Source organism: Poeciliopsis prolifica, unplaced genomic scaffold (assembly GCF_027474105.1).
Source record: "Poeciliopsis prolifica strain line A6 unplaced genomic scaffold, Auburn_PproV2 SCAFFOLD061, whole genome shotgun sequence".
In the NCBI taxonomy this organism is placed as follows: domain Eukaryota; kingdom Metazoa; phylum Chordata; class Actinopteri; order Cyprinodontiformes; family Poeciliidae; genus Poeciliopsis; species Poeciliopsis prolifica.
In genome coordinates, this window is record NW_026562436.1 from 1,413,848 (window position 1) to 1,430,895 (window position 17,048).

The 17,048-nt window shown below is 39.9% G+C and overlaps 1 protein-coding gene across 12 annotated transcripts in view; it reads right to left on the bottom strand.

Annotated features, from left to right (window-relative positions):
- Positions 1–214: 214 nt before the first annotated feature.
- mctp1b (multiple C2 domains, transmembrane 1b) overlaps positions 215–17,048 on the bottom strand; it is a 30,315-nt gene continuing 13,481 nt past the window's right edge. For 5 of the 12 annotated variants that reach the window (XM_055060654.1, XM_055060664.1, XM_055060666.1 and 2 more), the window contains exons 4-21: positions 16,929–17,008; positions 15,132–15,255; positions 14,201–14,245; positions 11,553–11,591; positions 10,212–10,379; positions 9,883–10,013; positions 9,472–9,658; positions 8,951–9,044; positions 8,741–8,843; positions 8,207–8,309; positions 7,507–7,608; positions 7,340–7,414; positions 6,306–6,647; positions 6,166–6,219; positions 5,110–5,219; positions 3,833–3,942; positions 2,709–2,806; positions 215–2,621 (exon numbers count right to left, since the gene is read on the bottom strand). In XM_055060654.1, the coding sequence (XP_054916629.1) occupies positions 2,550–2,621; positions 2,709–2,806; positions 3,833–3,942; positions 5,110–5,219; positions 6,166–6,219; positions 6,306–6,647; positions 7,340–7,414; positions 7,507–7,608; positions 8,207–8,309; positions 8,741–8,843; positions 8,951–9,044; positions 9,472–9,658; positions 9,883–10,013; positions 10,212–10,379; positions 11,553–11,591; positions 14,201–14,245; positions 15,132–15,255; positions 16,929–17,008 (2,037 nt within the window). In that variant the 3' untranslated portion in view covers positions 215–2,549. The remainder of the gene's footprint in view (positions 2,622–2,708; positions 2,807–3,832; positions 3,943–5,109; positions 5,220–6,165; positions 6,220–6,305; positions 6,648–7,339; positions 7,415–7,506; positions 7,609–8,206; positions 8,310–8,740; positions 8,844–8,950; positions 9,045–9,471; positions 9,659–9,882; positions 10,014–10,211; positions 10,380–11,552; positions 11,592–14,200; positions 14,246–15,131; positions 15,256–16,928; positions 17,009–17,048) is intronic. The other 7 variants (XM_055060660.1, XM_055060659.1, XM_055060655.1 and 4 more) reach the window with 7 other exon arrangements.

The window sequence follows — 17,048 nt, forward strand, 5'->3', positions numbered from 1 at the left end:
ATGCATATTTAGCACTGATAAGTCAGTCAGCTCTACTTTCAGTTATGATTGGTGGATGTTTTTATATCAACAACTTCCCTTTTCACCTCAGAACTGACTGAATCTGGAGTCTGACCTCAGTGACCTCCCAACATCAAAGTCCCTCCTAAAAATCCTGCATCCTGTTCACAAAGCTCTGCCTCATTTCTTTGATTATGTAAGACAGAAAGCCACACACGTCTGTGAAGAAATATATTTTCTCAGAGAAAGAAGTCAAAAACAGTTCAATACAACAGAAGCGAGGATTCGTCAGGGGGAGTTAACAGTACGTCGGATCAATAATCAGAGCTTTTACGCACATTTAGTGTTGATAAATGCACTTGTATAGTTTAGGATCAATCATGCAAAACACTTACAGACAGCAGCTTCCACATACATGCAGGTCTTTGCATCCCAAAGTTAAAAAAGACAAAGACGGAGATGCTGAGAGGAAGACAGCGATAAAACAGGATCAACAAAGTGAGGAGAGTCGATAAAACAAAGAGCAGCTGGAAAAAATCTTCAAAAAGGAGCACAAACAGGGTCAAATAAGCTTCTTGTTCTTTGGCGATCAGACATCAGTGCTCATTGATATGAACACTGACATCTGCTGAAAAAGCTGTTGATGAAACCAGAGAAACTGATTCCCAGCAGTTGTAAACACTGGGAGGAGATCAGCTGCAAATGCCTGATATTAGCTGCATTCCCACTCAAAGCATTAAACAGATACTGTATAATTCACACGTCTGGTTGAATTAACTGTGTTCTTTTAACAAGAACGGACTTGTGAAAAGTTACAAAGTTACACAAGGCTGGAAAAATCCACTCTTATGAGAAAAGCACCAAATTATTGTTCCCAGAATTTAGATCAACATTTTTGTTCAAAAGTGATTCAGTTTATGTTTGTTTGGTTTACAACAGACTGAAAATATGGAATACTTTTGGTGGATGTCCAGTCAGTTCATTTTTTGTCTGGATTTCTTTCTTTTGCTAATTTTTACCAGCCGAGTAAAAGACGCCTAAATAAACACATATCCAGGTGTGTGGTACATTTACCATCTCACTTCCACATCAAGACAAAAATGATGGAGACGTCCAATAATTTGCATTTGAAAGAAACAAGATGAGAAAAAGAAAAATCTAACTGGACAAATGCTGCAGACCTTAAAGAACGGTCATTAAATACTTTAAAAGTTACGATAAAATCGCATTGACAGTTAACAGATTTTTATTTCCTTTACTCTGGGAACAGGTGTAAGGAAGACGACATTTCATTTATGTTTACAACATTTTAACTTCTATAAAGTCAGAAATATTTAGAAGTTGAATAAATTTAGAGCTATGTCTCAATGTTTTTTTTTGCTGTAGATTAAAACAGATTGACAAAGCAATCCCCTCTATTGTGTTTGTGCAGCAAAGACAGGAACGGTAGACGTTATTTTTGCTCCTTAAACCACCCAGATTTACATTTGTGACTGAAAGAGTTTCAAAAATAAAATCTAAGACGAGTTGAGCAGTTTTGCTTGTTTCTTTCCAACATGGGAAACCTTCAGCTGTCAATCTATCAATCTGCCAAGAAGTCATTTTATTAACTTATTAAGTAGATAAAGTTACTTACAAAGTCATTTTGTCTGGTGCAAATATGTTCATACACTTGAAAGAAGACAAAACTAAATAACTGGTAACATCCAGTCAGATATAAGAGTTTGTTTTAGACAACACCTTAATATTGTTTTACAAAGTACAAATTTCACCAGCAAATTATTCCACCTATAAGAAAATATTTTTCCCATGCTATAAATGAAATAATCTGACAACAGAACAAGTACTTTTTCTATAAATATGAAGGAATTATTAAGTTAAAACAAGCTCCTGTATCTTACTTGGAAGTCAGTTTTGCCTTATTTCAAGTGTGCTCAGATGCTTGAACATCTTATCAAAATTACTTGGTAAAATTTTGTTCTAAAGCTGTTTCAAACTGGCATTCATCAGATAATAAAAGCTACAAACCGGAAGTAAGACACTGACTGCTCATAACCACTCATGAGAACCCCAGGAATATAAAAACTTATCTGAGTGGAGAAATTTTTAGGCTGCAGTGATTTTGGCTGTTGCCATGTGCTTGAAACGGAATTCAGACAAAAACATTTGTTCTCCTGACTGACGGGAATAAAAGGAAAACCATCGTGGGTCGGAGCAGGAACAGCATGCAGCTCTGTTTTCAGACACAGCGACGACACGTTCAGGCCAGAATGACTCTGCTCCTGTTGCATGCGACAGCAGCACTGCATGCAGACGACACATTCCTTTATTTCATCACTTTAACAAGTGGAGAGAAATAAATTAGATTAAAAAAAAACATCTTTTTCTTTCAAATATTTACAAAACAATTCAGTTTGGTAACAACAAAATAAAAAAAAAATAAAAAAAAATCAGTAAATGCATTTTCGTCCGAATCAAATGTACAAGAGGACACAGTTAAGAAACCAAATACGAAATTACAATGAATGTACAGAGTTTGCAGTTTGCAGCTAGCTGGGGTTCGTTCGCCTGCGCTTGGTGGGGCTTTGTCCCGGATCGGCTCTCAGCTCTCTGTACTGCATCTGTCCATCAGCAGAGAGAGAGAGAGACATGAATTCTGACATGTTCATCGTGAGCCTCACTGCTGCCAACATGGCCGCCGTACCCACCATTTGAACATCAGACGGAACTCTAGACAGGAAGTCCAGAAGTTCGTTGTTGTCGATCATGTATGGATCACGGAGCTTCTTAGTGAACTTGTTCACACCTGTAGAATTCAAATTCAAAATGACTTTATTCATCATCAAAGGGAAATGAAATGTTGAGACCCATTTGAACTCTAAATCTCAGCGAGTTATAATAGAGAACTGTTACGACATGAAGGCCTGTCGCAATAACAAATTTTGCTGGACGATAAATTGTCCCAGAAGTTATTGCTTTAAACGATAATATTGATGTCTTGAGACCATTTTTAAGTAATATAATGTAATGGCATAATAATAATAATGCAGGAACACATTCTAAAAGATCAGTACAATTTAAGTTCTAATGAATATTAACATTGGAAGTGGAAGACTTCTTAAATATCCAAAATGAATAAACCAAACAACAAATAAAATGAATTTTGAAGTCGTAAACAAAATTGCCCTCCCAAAAAAAGACTAGTTGATACCAAAGCACCAAATTGAAGATTTTATTCTCTAGTTTATTGGTAGAAAGAGATAAATGATAAATCATGCCAATGGGAATTATTGATTTCATTTTAATTTATTGGTTATTGTGAGAGGCTTAGAGATATAACCTGTATAACCTGGTAGAAAGGATTTACAGTGTCATTTTTAAAACTGATAAATTATTATTCTTTACTAAGGATGAATCTCCTTTATAGTTTTGTCATCTTTTAGAGAATCTTCTCTCATTCTCTATCAGTACAAGCTTCTTAAATCTACCAGGGTTATGAAATATTTGGGTGGAAACCAGATGTTTACATACACTACATAAAATAACCATTTCCTAACAGTCCGACTTTAAATCAGACACTTTTCTTCTTCAGTCAGTGAGGTTGACTAAAATAAGCACAGAGATTTTTTGATATGCACTTTCCAAATAAAGTCACGTAATTTTGTTTTTTGATTTTTTGTGTGTATTTAGTAAAATGACTTTTCGACTTTATGATTTCAGTCAAACAGTTTGAGCTTCTGACAGCAGTTTGTTGGGATTTCGTTCCTCCTGATAGAACAACAGGGATCAGGCTGGTCTGAACGAGGCTCTGCATGAGTGGATCAGGACTCACCCCAGGCGAGTACCAGGTATCGCAGCGGTATGAGGTAGAGCAGCAGAGTGGCCAGGCTCAAGGCAGCGATCGCCAACCAGCTGAGGAAAGGCACTGTCCAGTTGAAGGTGCTGCAGGACACAGAGAAGGAATGAATGTGTGACCTGAGAATTACTGCTGAAAGGTTTGAGTCATATTAACCAATGTGGATCGATATGGACGTGAAATGTCATCACCATATTGTGTGGTACTATGGTGACAACAATAAACATTACAATAAGAACTATTTATAATTTTTTTAGGTAACTTTATGGTTATGACTGCATGGCACAAACACAAATACTGCTCTTAAAAAACATCCCAGTTATAATATGTTTTTTTTAGGACACCAGTCATTTCATTAAGTGAGATTTGTGCTATTAGGCTGCTCACAGTAGCTAGCTTTAATTATATTTTCACATTTATTGACACTCAATGAACAAACATTGGAGAAAATAGTAATACTAACAATCCCAACAACACGGACGGGTTTCTTTTTGTTTGTTTGTTTCTTTTTAAAGCACATATAAATCAAAATCATGAATACAATCATGATACAATCCAATAAACGCCTCTTTGACCAACAATTATTGCTCTCCAATTAGCCCTTTACAACAAGAATACTGCATAGTGATGCTGCGATGACGCTATAGTTGCTCATGTGTCGGTGGAAACCCAGCCTGAAAATGTTGCAAGTTGCAAGAAGCTAACATGTTTAGAGGGAGAAAGACATGGATTATGACTGAAATAAAGTAAAGAGATACAGGTAGTCACTGGAGCAGCTGACAGAGGGCAAAGGTCAACAGGAAGAGAGCAATACGAAGCCACCATCCAGATCACAAAACTCCTCCTGGGAAAGCAATAAAAGTTTATTATTTTCATTGCTTTCAACTTAAAAAGGAGATGTTTTATTGCTTCATTCTGTGTGGATTTCACATTACAGATGATCGCTGGCGCAGTCTCCAGAGAAAACTCCAGACGTACATGTCAACGTCCACTTAATGAGACTTGAATGGTTCAGAAATACACATCACATGACATGCTGTGACCTGATTCAAACTGGGCTAAAAGTTAGCATAGCATATGGGAAAAACTAATATTTATAAAAAAAATGACAACACTAAGAAACATGTAGTGATGTCATCAGCTGTTCATTACTTAACAACAAAACCACAGGCCTGCCTTTATAAGCTAGTTGTTTGTTTCTGCTGATTAGTTGTGAAGGAAAACACAAACATGGCAACCTGCAGAGAACCTACTTCTTTAACCTTTCTCCAAACGAAGCGACTTCATCCAGAGCGGTCTGCACGCTGATGAATACGTCCTGGATGGCGTACAGTTTATCCATGAAGCCTTTGTGCTCAGAGTCCTGACAGGAGAGAGGGAAAGGTTCAATATTTGACACTGTATGTATAAAGTCTAGATAAGAAGTAGAGTTGGAATCTGTCCATTTCATTTAGGGGCGCCCAAACAAATGGGCCAAAAATAATGTTTTTGTGCCTACTCAGCAAACAACTCAATACTTTCAACAAATAATTACATAGTCAGATCTTTTGTTAGAAAGAGATGTGTAAATTGTTATGCATTCTAAAATTTCAAATTGTTTTGCAGAAATCAGAATGAGACACTTTGCAAATTTTCCAGGTATGAATTTGAAAAACAACAAACAAACAAAACAAACAGAACAACTGAAGACATTTTTAACCAGTAAAATCAAAACATAGGAAATTCTTTCTTTGAACATGCTTATTCTATTGAGCCAAATTTAATACATGAAGTAAAAGCACATTTGGGTCCAGCTGAGTCACAGTTTTGAGTAAAAGTAACTGGAGAGAATCCAAAAAGATGAGTAATGTGTTGCTGTAAATGTCTTCTGGTGTGAGGAGATTTTACTTTGTCTGATCATTTTAAAATGATCAGACATTCCATCTTTTTTTAAATAAAACAACTAATGAAAAATTACGAAATAAAGAAATAATGTATCCACCGACATCAAACACCTTTGTATCATTCTTGAACGGAAATCAGGGGCCAGACTGAGCGACAGAGTCAGAGTCAGGGGACATTTGTGGCCCCCAGAGGACATATTGGACACCGCTGCTATAGATATGTGGGTGCCTTTTGTTAAAGGTGGCGGCATTTAATGTATTTAATTATTATGATTCATTATTAAAAACATAATTCAGTTCCCACCCAGTGACCCCAACTTACATCAGAAGATATTTCAGGACAACTTTATTTGGCTACATAGTCACTATCTAGGAAAACTACATCTATCGAGAGCAGAGGAATGACTTCCTGAATTACAGCAGCACCTTTTCTTCCTTGTCCTCTTCATCATCCTCCCAGTCAAACATGGCCTCCATGGACTGCAGAACACAGAGAAAGCTTCAGCAGATGATTGGTGTGTGAAACACACACACACACATGAACACAAACGAGTCTCGGTGCTCACCGTCTCCGCCGTCTCTCTGCCTGAGGAGAAGAAGAAGTTCCAGGCCAGCAGCAGAACCAGGCCAAGTGGCAGCATGTAGAACTCAAAGTTCCAGACCAGAACCACGAACAGCTGGGGACAGAGCAGACACGGTGGGGAAAGAGCAAACTGCATAGGCTTGTGTGGGTGGGTGTGTGTATGCGTGTACATGCGTGTGTGAGTGTGTGTGTGTTTTCTCCGTACAATGAAAGCAGTGATGCTCCTCTGTGACGACTCCCACTCAAAGCAGCTGTTAATGTAGGTACCAAAGCTGAAGAGGACCATGATGCAACGCTTGACCCGGTTAAAGTTCTGCTGCAGCAGCTGGAAGGCAAAAGGTTTACCTGCTGCGAATATGCTATCATAATAATACAGTTTGATTAAAATACACAATGAAAACGTTTGGTGATTAGTACAAACTCTATAAAGTCAAAACCTTTTATGTCTTATTAACATTATGGATTTGTTAGAGGCTTTCAAATAAATTGTGATTGGTTTCAACTAAGCTGCCTCCTACTGGCGGGGGAGAGGTACTGTCACGTTTTAGACCAGAGGATGCTTTTAAAAACAGAGAAATGTCTGTTTTAAAAAATATAAATATAGATGGGGGCATGGGTTCTCTTTGGGCATTTGTGGTGTTTCCATTAAATAAGAAATGCAATTAAAAATCACATGTGAAAATGTTTGTTACGTCCTGTGGTCTTCTTCATGGTTTACACCAGGACCAATGTCCGGTTGCTCATCACTCATGTGATGCAATCGAAAAGTGTTTCCATTTAAGTTTGAAAAAATAAAACAATTTCAATAAAGCAAAAAAAGACATTTCATCCTAGCACCAAAACAATTTGTTAAAAAATGAAAGGTTTCGTCAAGCTAATTTATTTTTGAAATGTCGAAATGCGCAAATATATGGAAACACAGTTATGAATCAAGGATCTGGACTGGACCTGAACCCATCAACATTTGTGCTTTTAATTTGATCATAATCATAAATGTATTTGCGTAACGATACACACCTGCTTGGAAACTTTTGGTTCTTCCTCAACGTATTTCTGTTCTGGAGGAACCACGGTCTTTAAAGCAGCCTTTATCTGAAGAACAGCACATCAAGGAAAAACTTTGACGCTTTGGACGGAACAAACTGCAGGATTTGTGTGAACACAAGCTGGAGCGTCACAATCACCGTGTTGTAGACGACTTCCATCTCCAGGTAGATGACTCCTTTGGTCGGGGCGGTGAGCTCCTTGTTTTTCAGCAGGTAGGCTCTCTGGATGCCGTTACGGATCTACAACACACACACACACTGGGTTACGAACCTAAAACACACACACTGGGTTATGAACCTAAAACACACACTGTCTTGGCTTTTAGATTGATTTCCAACAAGCACTGCAGGCTAAAGCTCACTTGGTTATCATACCGTGTTTAGTCAATGTGACTCAACAAATCTTCAGAATAATGTTTGTTTCTAAATTAAACCTAAAATATAAAACTGCTGGTCATTACATGTTATTATTCTGGATATCAGCAGGGACAACGTTTAGTTTGTTTCCATTTTTAAAAAAAAGCTCATGTCTCATATATCCTAACAGAACTATTAACTAAATTACAATTGTTATAAATGTCTAAATTGCAACTTAATAGTTTGAAAAACGTCTGACTTTTAGAACAATGCATATTAACTTTGGCCTTGATGGATGATCTCCACTGTTGTGGCCTCAGAGATTTTCTAAAACACATTAACAAATAGCATCATTAAAAACACAGAAGCCATTGATTCAAGTCCACTTCATGATTATCTTGTATTTGATCAGCCGTATGTAACCTTTAACGGGATAAAATGAAGAACATTTCTGGGAGTCTGAACAGCCTCTGATACTCACATTCAAAAGAGGAATGGCCACTTTTCCCAGGAAGTCAGCACTCCTGTCTCTGTCTTCGTCAAACACCGACACCTCCAGGACCGAGTGGACATCTTTCACATTGCTGTGCAGAGAGGAGACATGAGGCCAGACTGAGCCAGACTGAGCATAACAAACCTTTTCTAATGAAACACTTTGAAATGTGCATGAAAGAAAAACACGGTATGATTTTTGTCTTTATGTTTTTACTTTACTTTTAATTTCTACTTTATATTACGAGTGTTTTATCTCAGGAGCAGATTGTCTAACTTGATGTCCATCCTCTAAGCAGTACTAGCTAAATTTTCTGCTTCTATATTCTGAAATTCAAACTTTAGCTTATGCTTTTTGGTTTCCCCAGCCTGGAACAACACATGTGGGCGTTCCAGCATCAACAAGCTCATAACTCAGAATGAATCAGGGGGGATTTTACAGCCTCTCAGTTGACTGGAGAAAACGTTAACGGCCCCATAATGAAGAATTAGGAGGAAGATGCTGCAGAGAAATGTGACTCACAAGGTAAAGACTTTGTTCCACTCGGGGTTGAGATTCTTGTATACGGTGTGTGTCTGCAGTCTGTCGTTATTCAGCTCCAGCACACAGAAAGGGTCACTTTTACCTGAAAAAAAAAGAGAGAGAGAGAGAGAGCAGTCAGATTAGAGAGTGTGTTTGGTGGCAGGTGGTTTCTGAGGGGAAGCAGAAGAAGAATCGAGGAGGCGCTGGTACCCGTTACGTCTGCCACCATCAGCCCCTCGGCTCTCAGCACCTTCACCTGGACGATGCCCACGTCCCTCAGGTTGGACAACGACCTCCTCACACCCTGCGGCAAAAAAACATGTGTGTTGCAATCTTTTGGATGGTAATTTTCCAGAGGCATCATAATCCATTTAATTTATGGTTTCTGTTGAAAGTGTGTTTTATTATTTCTCTTTTCGTTGTTATTTTTTGTTGTTGTGCTTTATATTGTAGATTTAAAATATCTTCCAGTTCCAGTGTTCAGTGATATTTACTAAATTATTTTACTAAATCATTGTTATACCACTATCAATTTACTACGTCTCAAAATTATATCTTTGTTTATCATGATAATCCCTAGGATTATCGTGATAAATAATCCCTGGGATTATCATGATAAACTGGACAACAATTTAAGGTCCAGTGAATGTGTTGTCATGACAGGCCTGGCTGACGTCAGTATTGTTTTAAAGTTAGTGGACGTGAGGTGTGGACGTCAGAAGGTCACTGACGTATCGTTTGAGGATCTCTCTGCGTTCCTCTGGGTCCTCCAGCGGCGTGAGGGACAGGTCGGCGATGGAGACCGCCGCCGACGCCGTCAGCGTGACCAGCAGCACCAGGTGGCCCCGGGACTCCTCCAGCGGCAGCTCCAGGTGATGGGTCTTCTCTTTAGTCAGAGTGGAGAGATCCAACTGGCAGCTGGAACAGGAGCAGACAGGCTGGGTAACTCTTCAGATGACGTCACAGGAACCAGTGCAGGATGGAGGAAACGGTCAGTGGTTCTGGTTCTACTGAATCACATCAGCACCAGGCTTATCTGCGCTTCCTCAGCCTAGTCCTTCTTAAGTTTGTAGATGTAAAAAGTATTCATTGGGAGAAAAGTGGAAGCAAACACGGCGAGTAAAACCGATTCTGGTTCTGACCGTCCGATGAAGTCGTCTCTCCTCCCCGTGTCTTTGTCCCACACTGTGATCTCCAGAACGCCTCCTGTCTCCTCATAAAGATGAAGGTCAAACTGCTCCCTCCACTGAGGACTGAGGGTCTTCGACATTGTCTGCACACACACATACACACACACACATTTCTTAATCCCCTTCCCAAACTGGACTCAGTGAAACGGGATTTCAGGTGAACCTGGACGTTTTCTTATTGTTTCCTGAAGTTGTTGTTGTTGCTGTTAATGGGCACCAGGTGAAAGAGCTGCAGTGACTTTATGCTGCTTGGTTCCGAGCAGACGAAGCGTCCGACTCACCTTGCTCTTGTACTTCTGTGGCCCCAGCCTGAACTTGGCATAGGGGTCACTCAGGCCGTTGGGGTCCATGGGCGTGAGGTTCCGACCTTCGATCAGCGTGATGCTGACGATCCCTCGCCACAGCTGGGACTTCCGATGCACCTCAGTGAGACGCAATGACTGCTGCTGCTGATCCACACACACACACACACACGCACACGCACACACAACGGAATGTATTCATCTCAAAGCGAGGAATAAGACATGCAGGACAATAAAACCAATTTAGGAAAAGTCAAGGACAATTCAAGCAAACAAACACAAAGTGCAGTTTTTAAGTGAGGGTTTTTTATTATAGGAGAAAAAAAACCCTACATGGCCCTGTGCGAACGGTGACTGTTCTCTAAACCTAACAACTGTAGTCAGAACTACAACCAAACAGTGCAAATCAAAGCATTCTCATGTGTTAGAGTGGTCCAGTCAAAGTTCAGACCTAAGGCTAACTGACTGATGTTCCACAGACACTGTTCATCCATTCATGCCAGAGCAAAGCAAAATGAGCCAAAAAATGAAGTAAAAAAACACAGAACATGGTGGCGTTACAACGTTCAGACACAAGGGGGCTGAACACAAACACACCACACACTGGGGCCACAACTTGAAATTAGGCCTCTCTCTTTTTAAGAAGCTCCTGCTTCCTGTTTCTCCATTAAGCCATTAAGAACTAGTTTGCATGCTGAGTTCAGTGGACTCGCAGATCCACCAGGTGTTTGCTAATTGCTGCTGGCTAGTCGTTAGGAGCGGTGTGAGGCAGAAGCTCAGCTCTGAGGCGGAGCTTTGTGGAAGCAGGCAGGGTTCCACAAAGCATGTTTGACAAAGATTTGTGAAACATGCATAAAAAATAAAATCAAAGCCACACTCCAAGTGTTTTGTTGATGAATCAATAATAATATGAAATTAAAACAGCTGGGGAAAAAAAGTAGATTTTACATAATAACTCCCCTTTAATAACCTTAAAACTTAACACTGAAGCCGTTGGTTTATTTTATTTTTATCTGTGCCTGATGCTTAAATAATAATAGTAATAAAAAAATAAATAAATAAAAGATCAGTAAACTCAGTTATGTAATGTGCATGCTCCGGATCACTTTGCTCCTGAAACTTCCCACCGGATCCGGCTTGGAGAGCGGAACCGACAGCAGCAGCAAGACGACACACAAAATGGAGGCGCTGCGTTGAAATGCAAACATGGTGGAGGAGAAGTGACAGGAAGCTGCTGGAGGATGCTGTGGCTGCACACAGACACACACACGCACGCACACACACACACACACACACACACACAGTGGTGATGGTGTTTACCTTCGTGGATCGTTTCCAGGACCTCCTGAGCAGCATGGTCTGAAGACATATAACACTGTTCAGATTTTATACGTTAACACGTTTCAACCTAAAGCACTAGAGGATCAGCTCTACTGGGACTAACTGAAGCTAAACCAGGAGGTAGGGAGACATGTTGCTTTATTTCAGCCCCATTAATAAAGCAACATAAACAGATGTTTCATTTATTTACAGTTCTGATGATTTTTCTGTTTGCTTATTTCTTTGCCACACTTCTTCAGCGTACTGTCGCCTGATCCTGAATCCATCTCTCTGACGAGAGCCGCGTTTCAGATTGAGACTCAGCTTATTACTATTTCATATGGTGAATAATATATGGATGAGACAAGCTGTGCTTAATGATTTGGAGCTTAGAATATGTCTGAAGGCTCTCCTAGCAGAAAACTCAAAAACAAACATTAAAATCCATAACTGTGAAGAACTCCAAGCATTTTTTGCAGCAACAATTTCATCAGTAATTAAGAGTTTTTGAATATGAAGGAGTTCTCTCATTTCCAAAGCAGTAACTGAAAAAAATAGATACATATTATTGTTGCTACTGTCACAGAGCTCTTAGAACTGAAATTCGAAATTCACAGACTCCACCTCCTGCCACCTTACATGAATCCATCCAACCTTGAAACAACCATCCAGAGAAAAAAGATGCTGAAAATCAGATGTGTCACTCCAATTTTTTTCAGAGGCTCAGAGGAAATATAACTCAGACAACGTGATTCTTTATTGTGACAGGGATGTCCACATCTGATCCCACCAGTCAGCATAAGGTCCTAGTCCAGGTTTTTGTTAAATGATTACGATCGGGTGTCTCTTGAGAAGAGGTTGGTATTAAATTTAGTTGTTAAATTCTTACGTTTAAAACCAAACATAACATTTTTGATGCGGGAAAGCAACCTTTTCACTTTTTTCTGTAGGTGTCTGTCATATAACTTAACTTCAGCTGAGTCAAAAGATCAACAAGTGATATTAAGACAAAGAGGACACACGCTAACACTAGCTTACCACTTCATCAATGTGCTCCAGACAGCAACTGCCAAGATATGAGTTTATTTAATACTGCAGAGTTTTAGGATTTGTTTTCTAGAAACAAATTCTAAAACTCTGCATATTTCAACTGAAGGAATGTGAGAACATTCTACAGCGGAGATAAATACACTGTCAAATTTAAAAAATGATTGGTATCTAGGACAAAAAGTCCTGATTGGGACATCGCAAAGGAACAAGTGAAAATGCTAAACGCAGTTTTAAATTTTAGCCCTTTGCACAATGCACTTGTTTAATTATTCTTTTAAAGCTGCCTTCGGTCATTTGTAACACAAGTGAGGCTGCGTTCACACAGCAGGTCTTCATGCTCAGTTATGATTTTTTGCTGAAAACCTTTTTTTTTGTAAGTCGTTTCGTGACAAGAAAAACGTGACATTGCATAGCAGCACACTGTCTATGGAAGTAATCATGGCCACCGCCGTCTTAACTCAGTTTTAAAGTAATGGGAGGCAACCGAATTATCATAAAATCATAACAGAATAAAGAAAGCTAAGAAAGAGAAAATACAAGTAACAGCAACGGCCTTTAGTGAAGCGTTCACTGCAGCTTCTGTGGAGAATCTGATTGGACGTGAAGTCGGACCAGGAGTGAGGGGATTGTGATGTGATGCACTTCAGACTTCTTTCATAATTTCATAATTATGAGTTTTTTCAGCCATCATTTACATCCAGTCTGGCTTCTTCTTATGCAGAAGTATGACGCACGTCTCATGTCAACGATGGAAAAGTCACATGAAATATGACATAAATCATCCAAACTGCAGAAATCAATTTGGTTATGTATCACATTTAGTTCTACATACAAAAGTGGCTCAAATCAGTTTGGTTTTGTTTGGTTGAAAACATCAGAATGTTCAGACCGCCGTGACAAAGTCACATGTGGGTAAAAACATCTGAATTGTGCTGTGTGAACGCACAATGTTGTTGCGTGCTAATACGGCGGTCCAGCAGGATTCCAGACTCCACAGACAGAAATCAGAGCCGTTAGTCAGAGTGGAGGTTGCATCCCATCCCAGAACCGTTACTCCGTCAGCGGTGCATGAACCACATGGATAATTTCTCAAAGAACTCTGGCATCCTGGGGTGAAAGTGTTTTACCTTGACGTCTGCATTTTGGCATGAATAACTAAGCGCAGCTCACGCAGTAATGAGGCTGTTGTTTCAGCCACCTCTCCGTATACAGCTCCATCTGGGTTCCTGCTTTTCCCTGCCGTCATAAAACTGATTCCTCACAGAAAGGGTCGGATCACACATACGAGCAGCTAAAACGGGCTTCCTCCATACAGAACCTGCTGATGTGGAGGGAAGTATCTGTGTCATACAGGGCATCTGATCCAACATTCGTTTGGAGGGTTATCAGGTGTAAAACAAAAAGGTTTAAAATTCAATACCACAAAAATAATGTCAATGCCAGAGAGTAGAAATCCTTTCACTGAGGATTTCCTCTGAATGTTTTCTAATCAGGCTGCTGAGGAACAAGCCAGTTAGACTCAGACTAACTAAAGGAGTTAAAGGAGCTAAATGAGCTAAAGGAGGAAACGCCACAAGCTAAATCACGGCTACACTCACTTTATTCACATAAGGTTTCCACCGATACGTCTTAACCTCGCCTCGCTGCAGGAAACACAAACATGTGGAAAAGAGAGGAAGATCTAACTGGAGACTTTCTTTAATCAACAACAAGTTCATAGAGATAATATTCAGCAATTTATTCTGTGTAAAAAATACATATATACTACATTATTTGCAGCGGGGATTTATCTTTTTAAAGATTTTTTCAGTTTAGCTGCTCTTCTGTTGTAACACCTGCTGCCACTATTTCACCGTTTGGCATCTGGAATCATTTTGGGAGGAACGACTTTTCATAAAACACAAACTGTGTTTGAAAGAACCTGGAATGAGTGCAGAATATTTCAGACAAATAATGACAGCTTTCCCTCTTGTTTGACCTAAAGTCAATAATGAATTTATTAATCTCACACTGTGTTTTAAAAGATCTCTGCTGTAAAGCAGCAGTGTAATGTTTAAACACTGTGATATGTCTTGTCATCAAAACGGCGAGTGCTTAAATATTGTTTTTTAAGACTCTTATTTTGAAGTGAAAAGGTTCTTAAGAAGTCCACTTCTTGTTGGGGTTGCCAGCAACGTTTTGTTACAAAAACACTGAGGAAAGACACTGGCAGCATTTTGAAGACTGTAATAAAAATACAAATAACAAAATGAGGAGAAAGAGCCAGAAATGATAGAAATGATTTCTATAGGAACAGTGAGACCTCTGCTAACCTGTATCTATAGCAACCCAGCTTGTCCCCTAAGCCAGAGACATTCTTCGTCCTGCAGTAATAATGAGCGAACTTGGAACAAACTTTTAAAACATTCCAAAAAAAAGAAAAGTGAACCACTGTTTGCCCTGTGAGGATAAACAAGCTAATTTATCAGATGTTTGACATTGCAATAAAATCCCCAGCGACCGTATCTGACAGAGAATATGTGAACCCACCGCCGCGTCTCGAGGCTCCTCCATGGGGCTGCTTTTAGGCGTCAGGGTAACGGCCAGATCCAGAGAGCCCAGGTCCTCGTTGGGCAGCTGTGGGTCCTTCAGCACCAGAGTCACCGGTATCGTCCTGCAACACGAGCATGTGTGTGCTGGAGTCATGCTCCCACATGAACAACATCAGCAGAAAAAAAAAACCCTGTTACGCTCTTTAAAGAGATTTTACATTGCATGGATAGTCATCAGTATCAGAGTGAGAAATATTCACTTTGAAAAAGGACTGTTTGGAATGAATTAATTGTTGCCAAAGTCTGATCACTTACAGTGAAATTGAAGTGAATTCAATTGAAAGCAGAAATGCTTTATGACTCCAATATGCTGACACTTGAACACTGAACATTTTTATGCTAAGTGCAAAGAAAGCATGTATGCTTGTTTCACTGTGAGTGTGAAATACAGTTTCAGATGTTCACCACAAACTGGCACAAGCAACAGGAAGGAGACAAAGAAAATTTCTCCCAGAGACACAAAAGGCTCACAGAGGAAAGCAAACAAAGCATGCAACACATGGCAGTGGACCGTCAGGGGAACCAAAACCATTACAGACAGGGTTGCCGACCATCCATAACATTTGCATACGGAGCCCACATGGTTAGAAAATGTGTTTAACAATAGGCCCTGGTTGGGACTGTTTACAGGTTCCATAATGATCACAGGTCAGTTACCTGTTCAGGTGGGATGGAGGCGGCTGTGGGACGTTAACATGACCCACACTGGAGGAGCAGGTGACCCGTTGTTCGGGTCACGCCACTTTCTAAGCTCTTCTGGTTCACATATGTGATTTTATCTCTGCTCTGATGTTCCAACCCATTAATCCAATTTTGATTAGTCTGCTGGCACAAACGACACAGAGACATCATAAAGTATATTTTGTTTGCTTTTCATTACTGTGTGCATGAAGCAGTAGTAGGCTTTGAGGACTATGAAACCTAGAACTGAAGTTCATTTTCTTTAAATACTATTCTTCTGTAATTTAAGCCGTCAGAAGTGGAGACCTTAATGTATTTAGTCACTGATAGAAACTTATTTTAAGGCACAGTGAAAGTCAGAGTCATTAAAAAGCTAGAAAGCAAAAACCTGGTGGTGTAGGAACCGTCAGTGTCCTGACGGGAATCCATCACTAAGGCTCTGAAGTCTCAATCCAACCACTGTAATAAACTGAGTCATTTATATTAACATGAATCTGCAAAAGAAAATTGTCTTGTGATCCAAAGCATCTAGATTTTGATATGTGCATAAAAAAATCAACTAATTAATAAAGACTCTCCGTTAAATGGGTCTGCATGTGTTTTTCTGCTGAGAGCCATTCAGGTTGAAACATTACATCAACACAACCGACAGTTGCGGGTGACTTACAGCTACGTTTTTAGGTCAACATGAAAGTGTTTCCTCTCAAAACAAAGAAAGTGGAAGTTGGTACAGGGCCTCTTTCAGTTGTCAAAATCTGGCAACCTCAACCACAGACAGGTGACTCACATGGAGGCATGCAACAGCAACCGGCACAAAACGACACAGAGACACACAAGCAGCTGCGAGGATGACAACAGCCACCGGACGGTAGAACAGTCAAGAGAGAAACTAAAGTTGCTCAGAAGAGAAACACAGAACAGCAACAGAGACATGCAACCACTAACCACCACAGAGAGAACGACAACCACAAAGACGACCTAAAAGACTGCGTCTGCAGCGCAATGAGACCCGCCTGTAACACCACACAAATGATGACAGGAACGTCTAACAGACCTCTGCTGCTCTAGAGACTCCAGGTAAAGAAAAGCAGAACCCATGAAGTCATCCTGAAGACCAAAGTCATAGTCAAAGACCTGCAGGAGAGCAACACAACATCTCCACTGACTGCTGGTT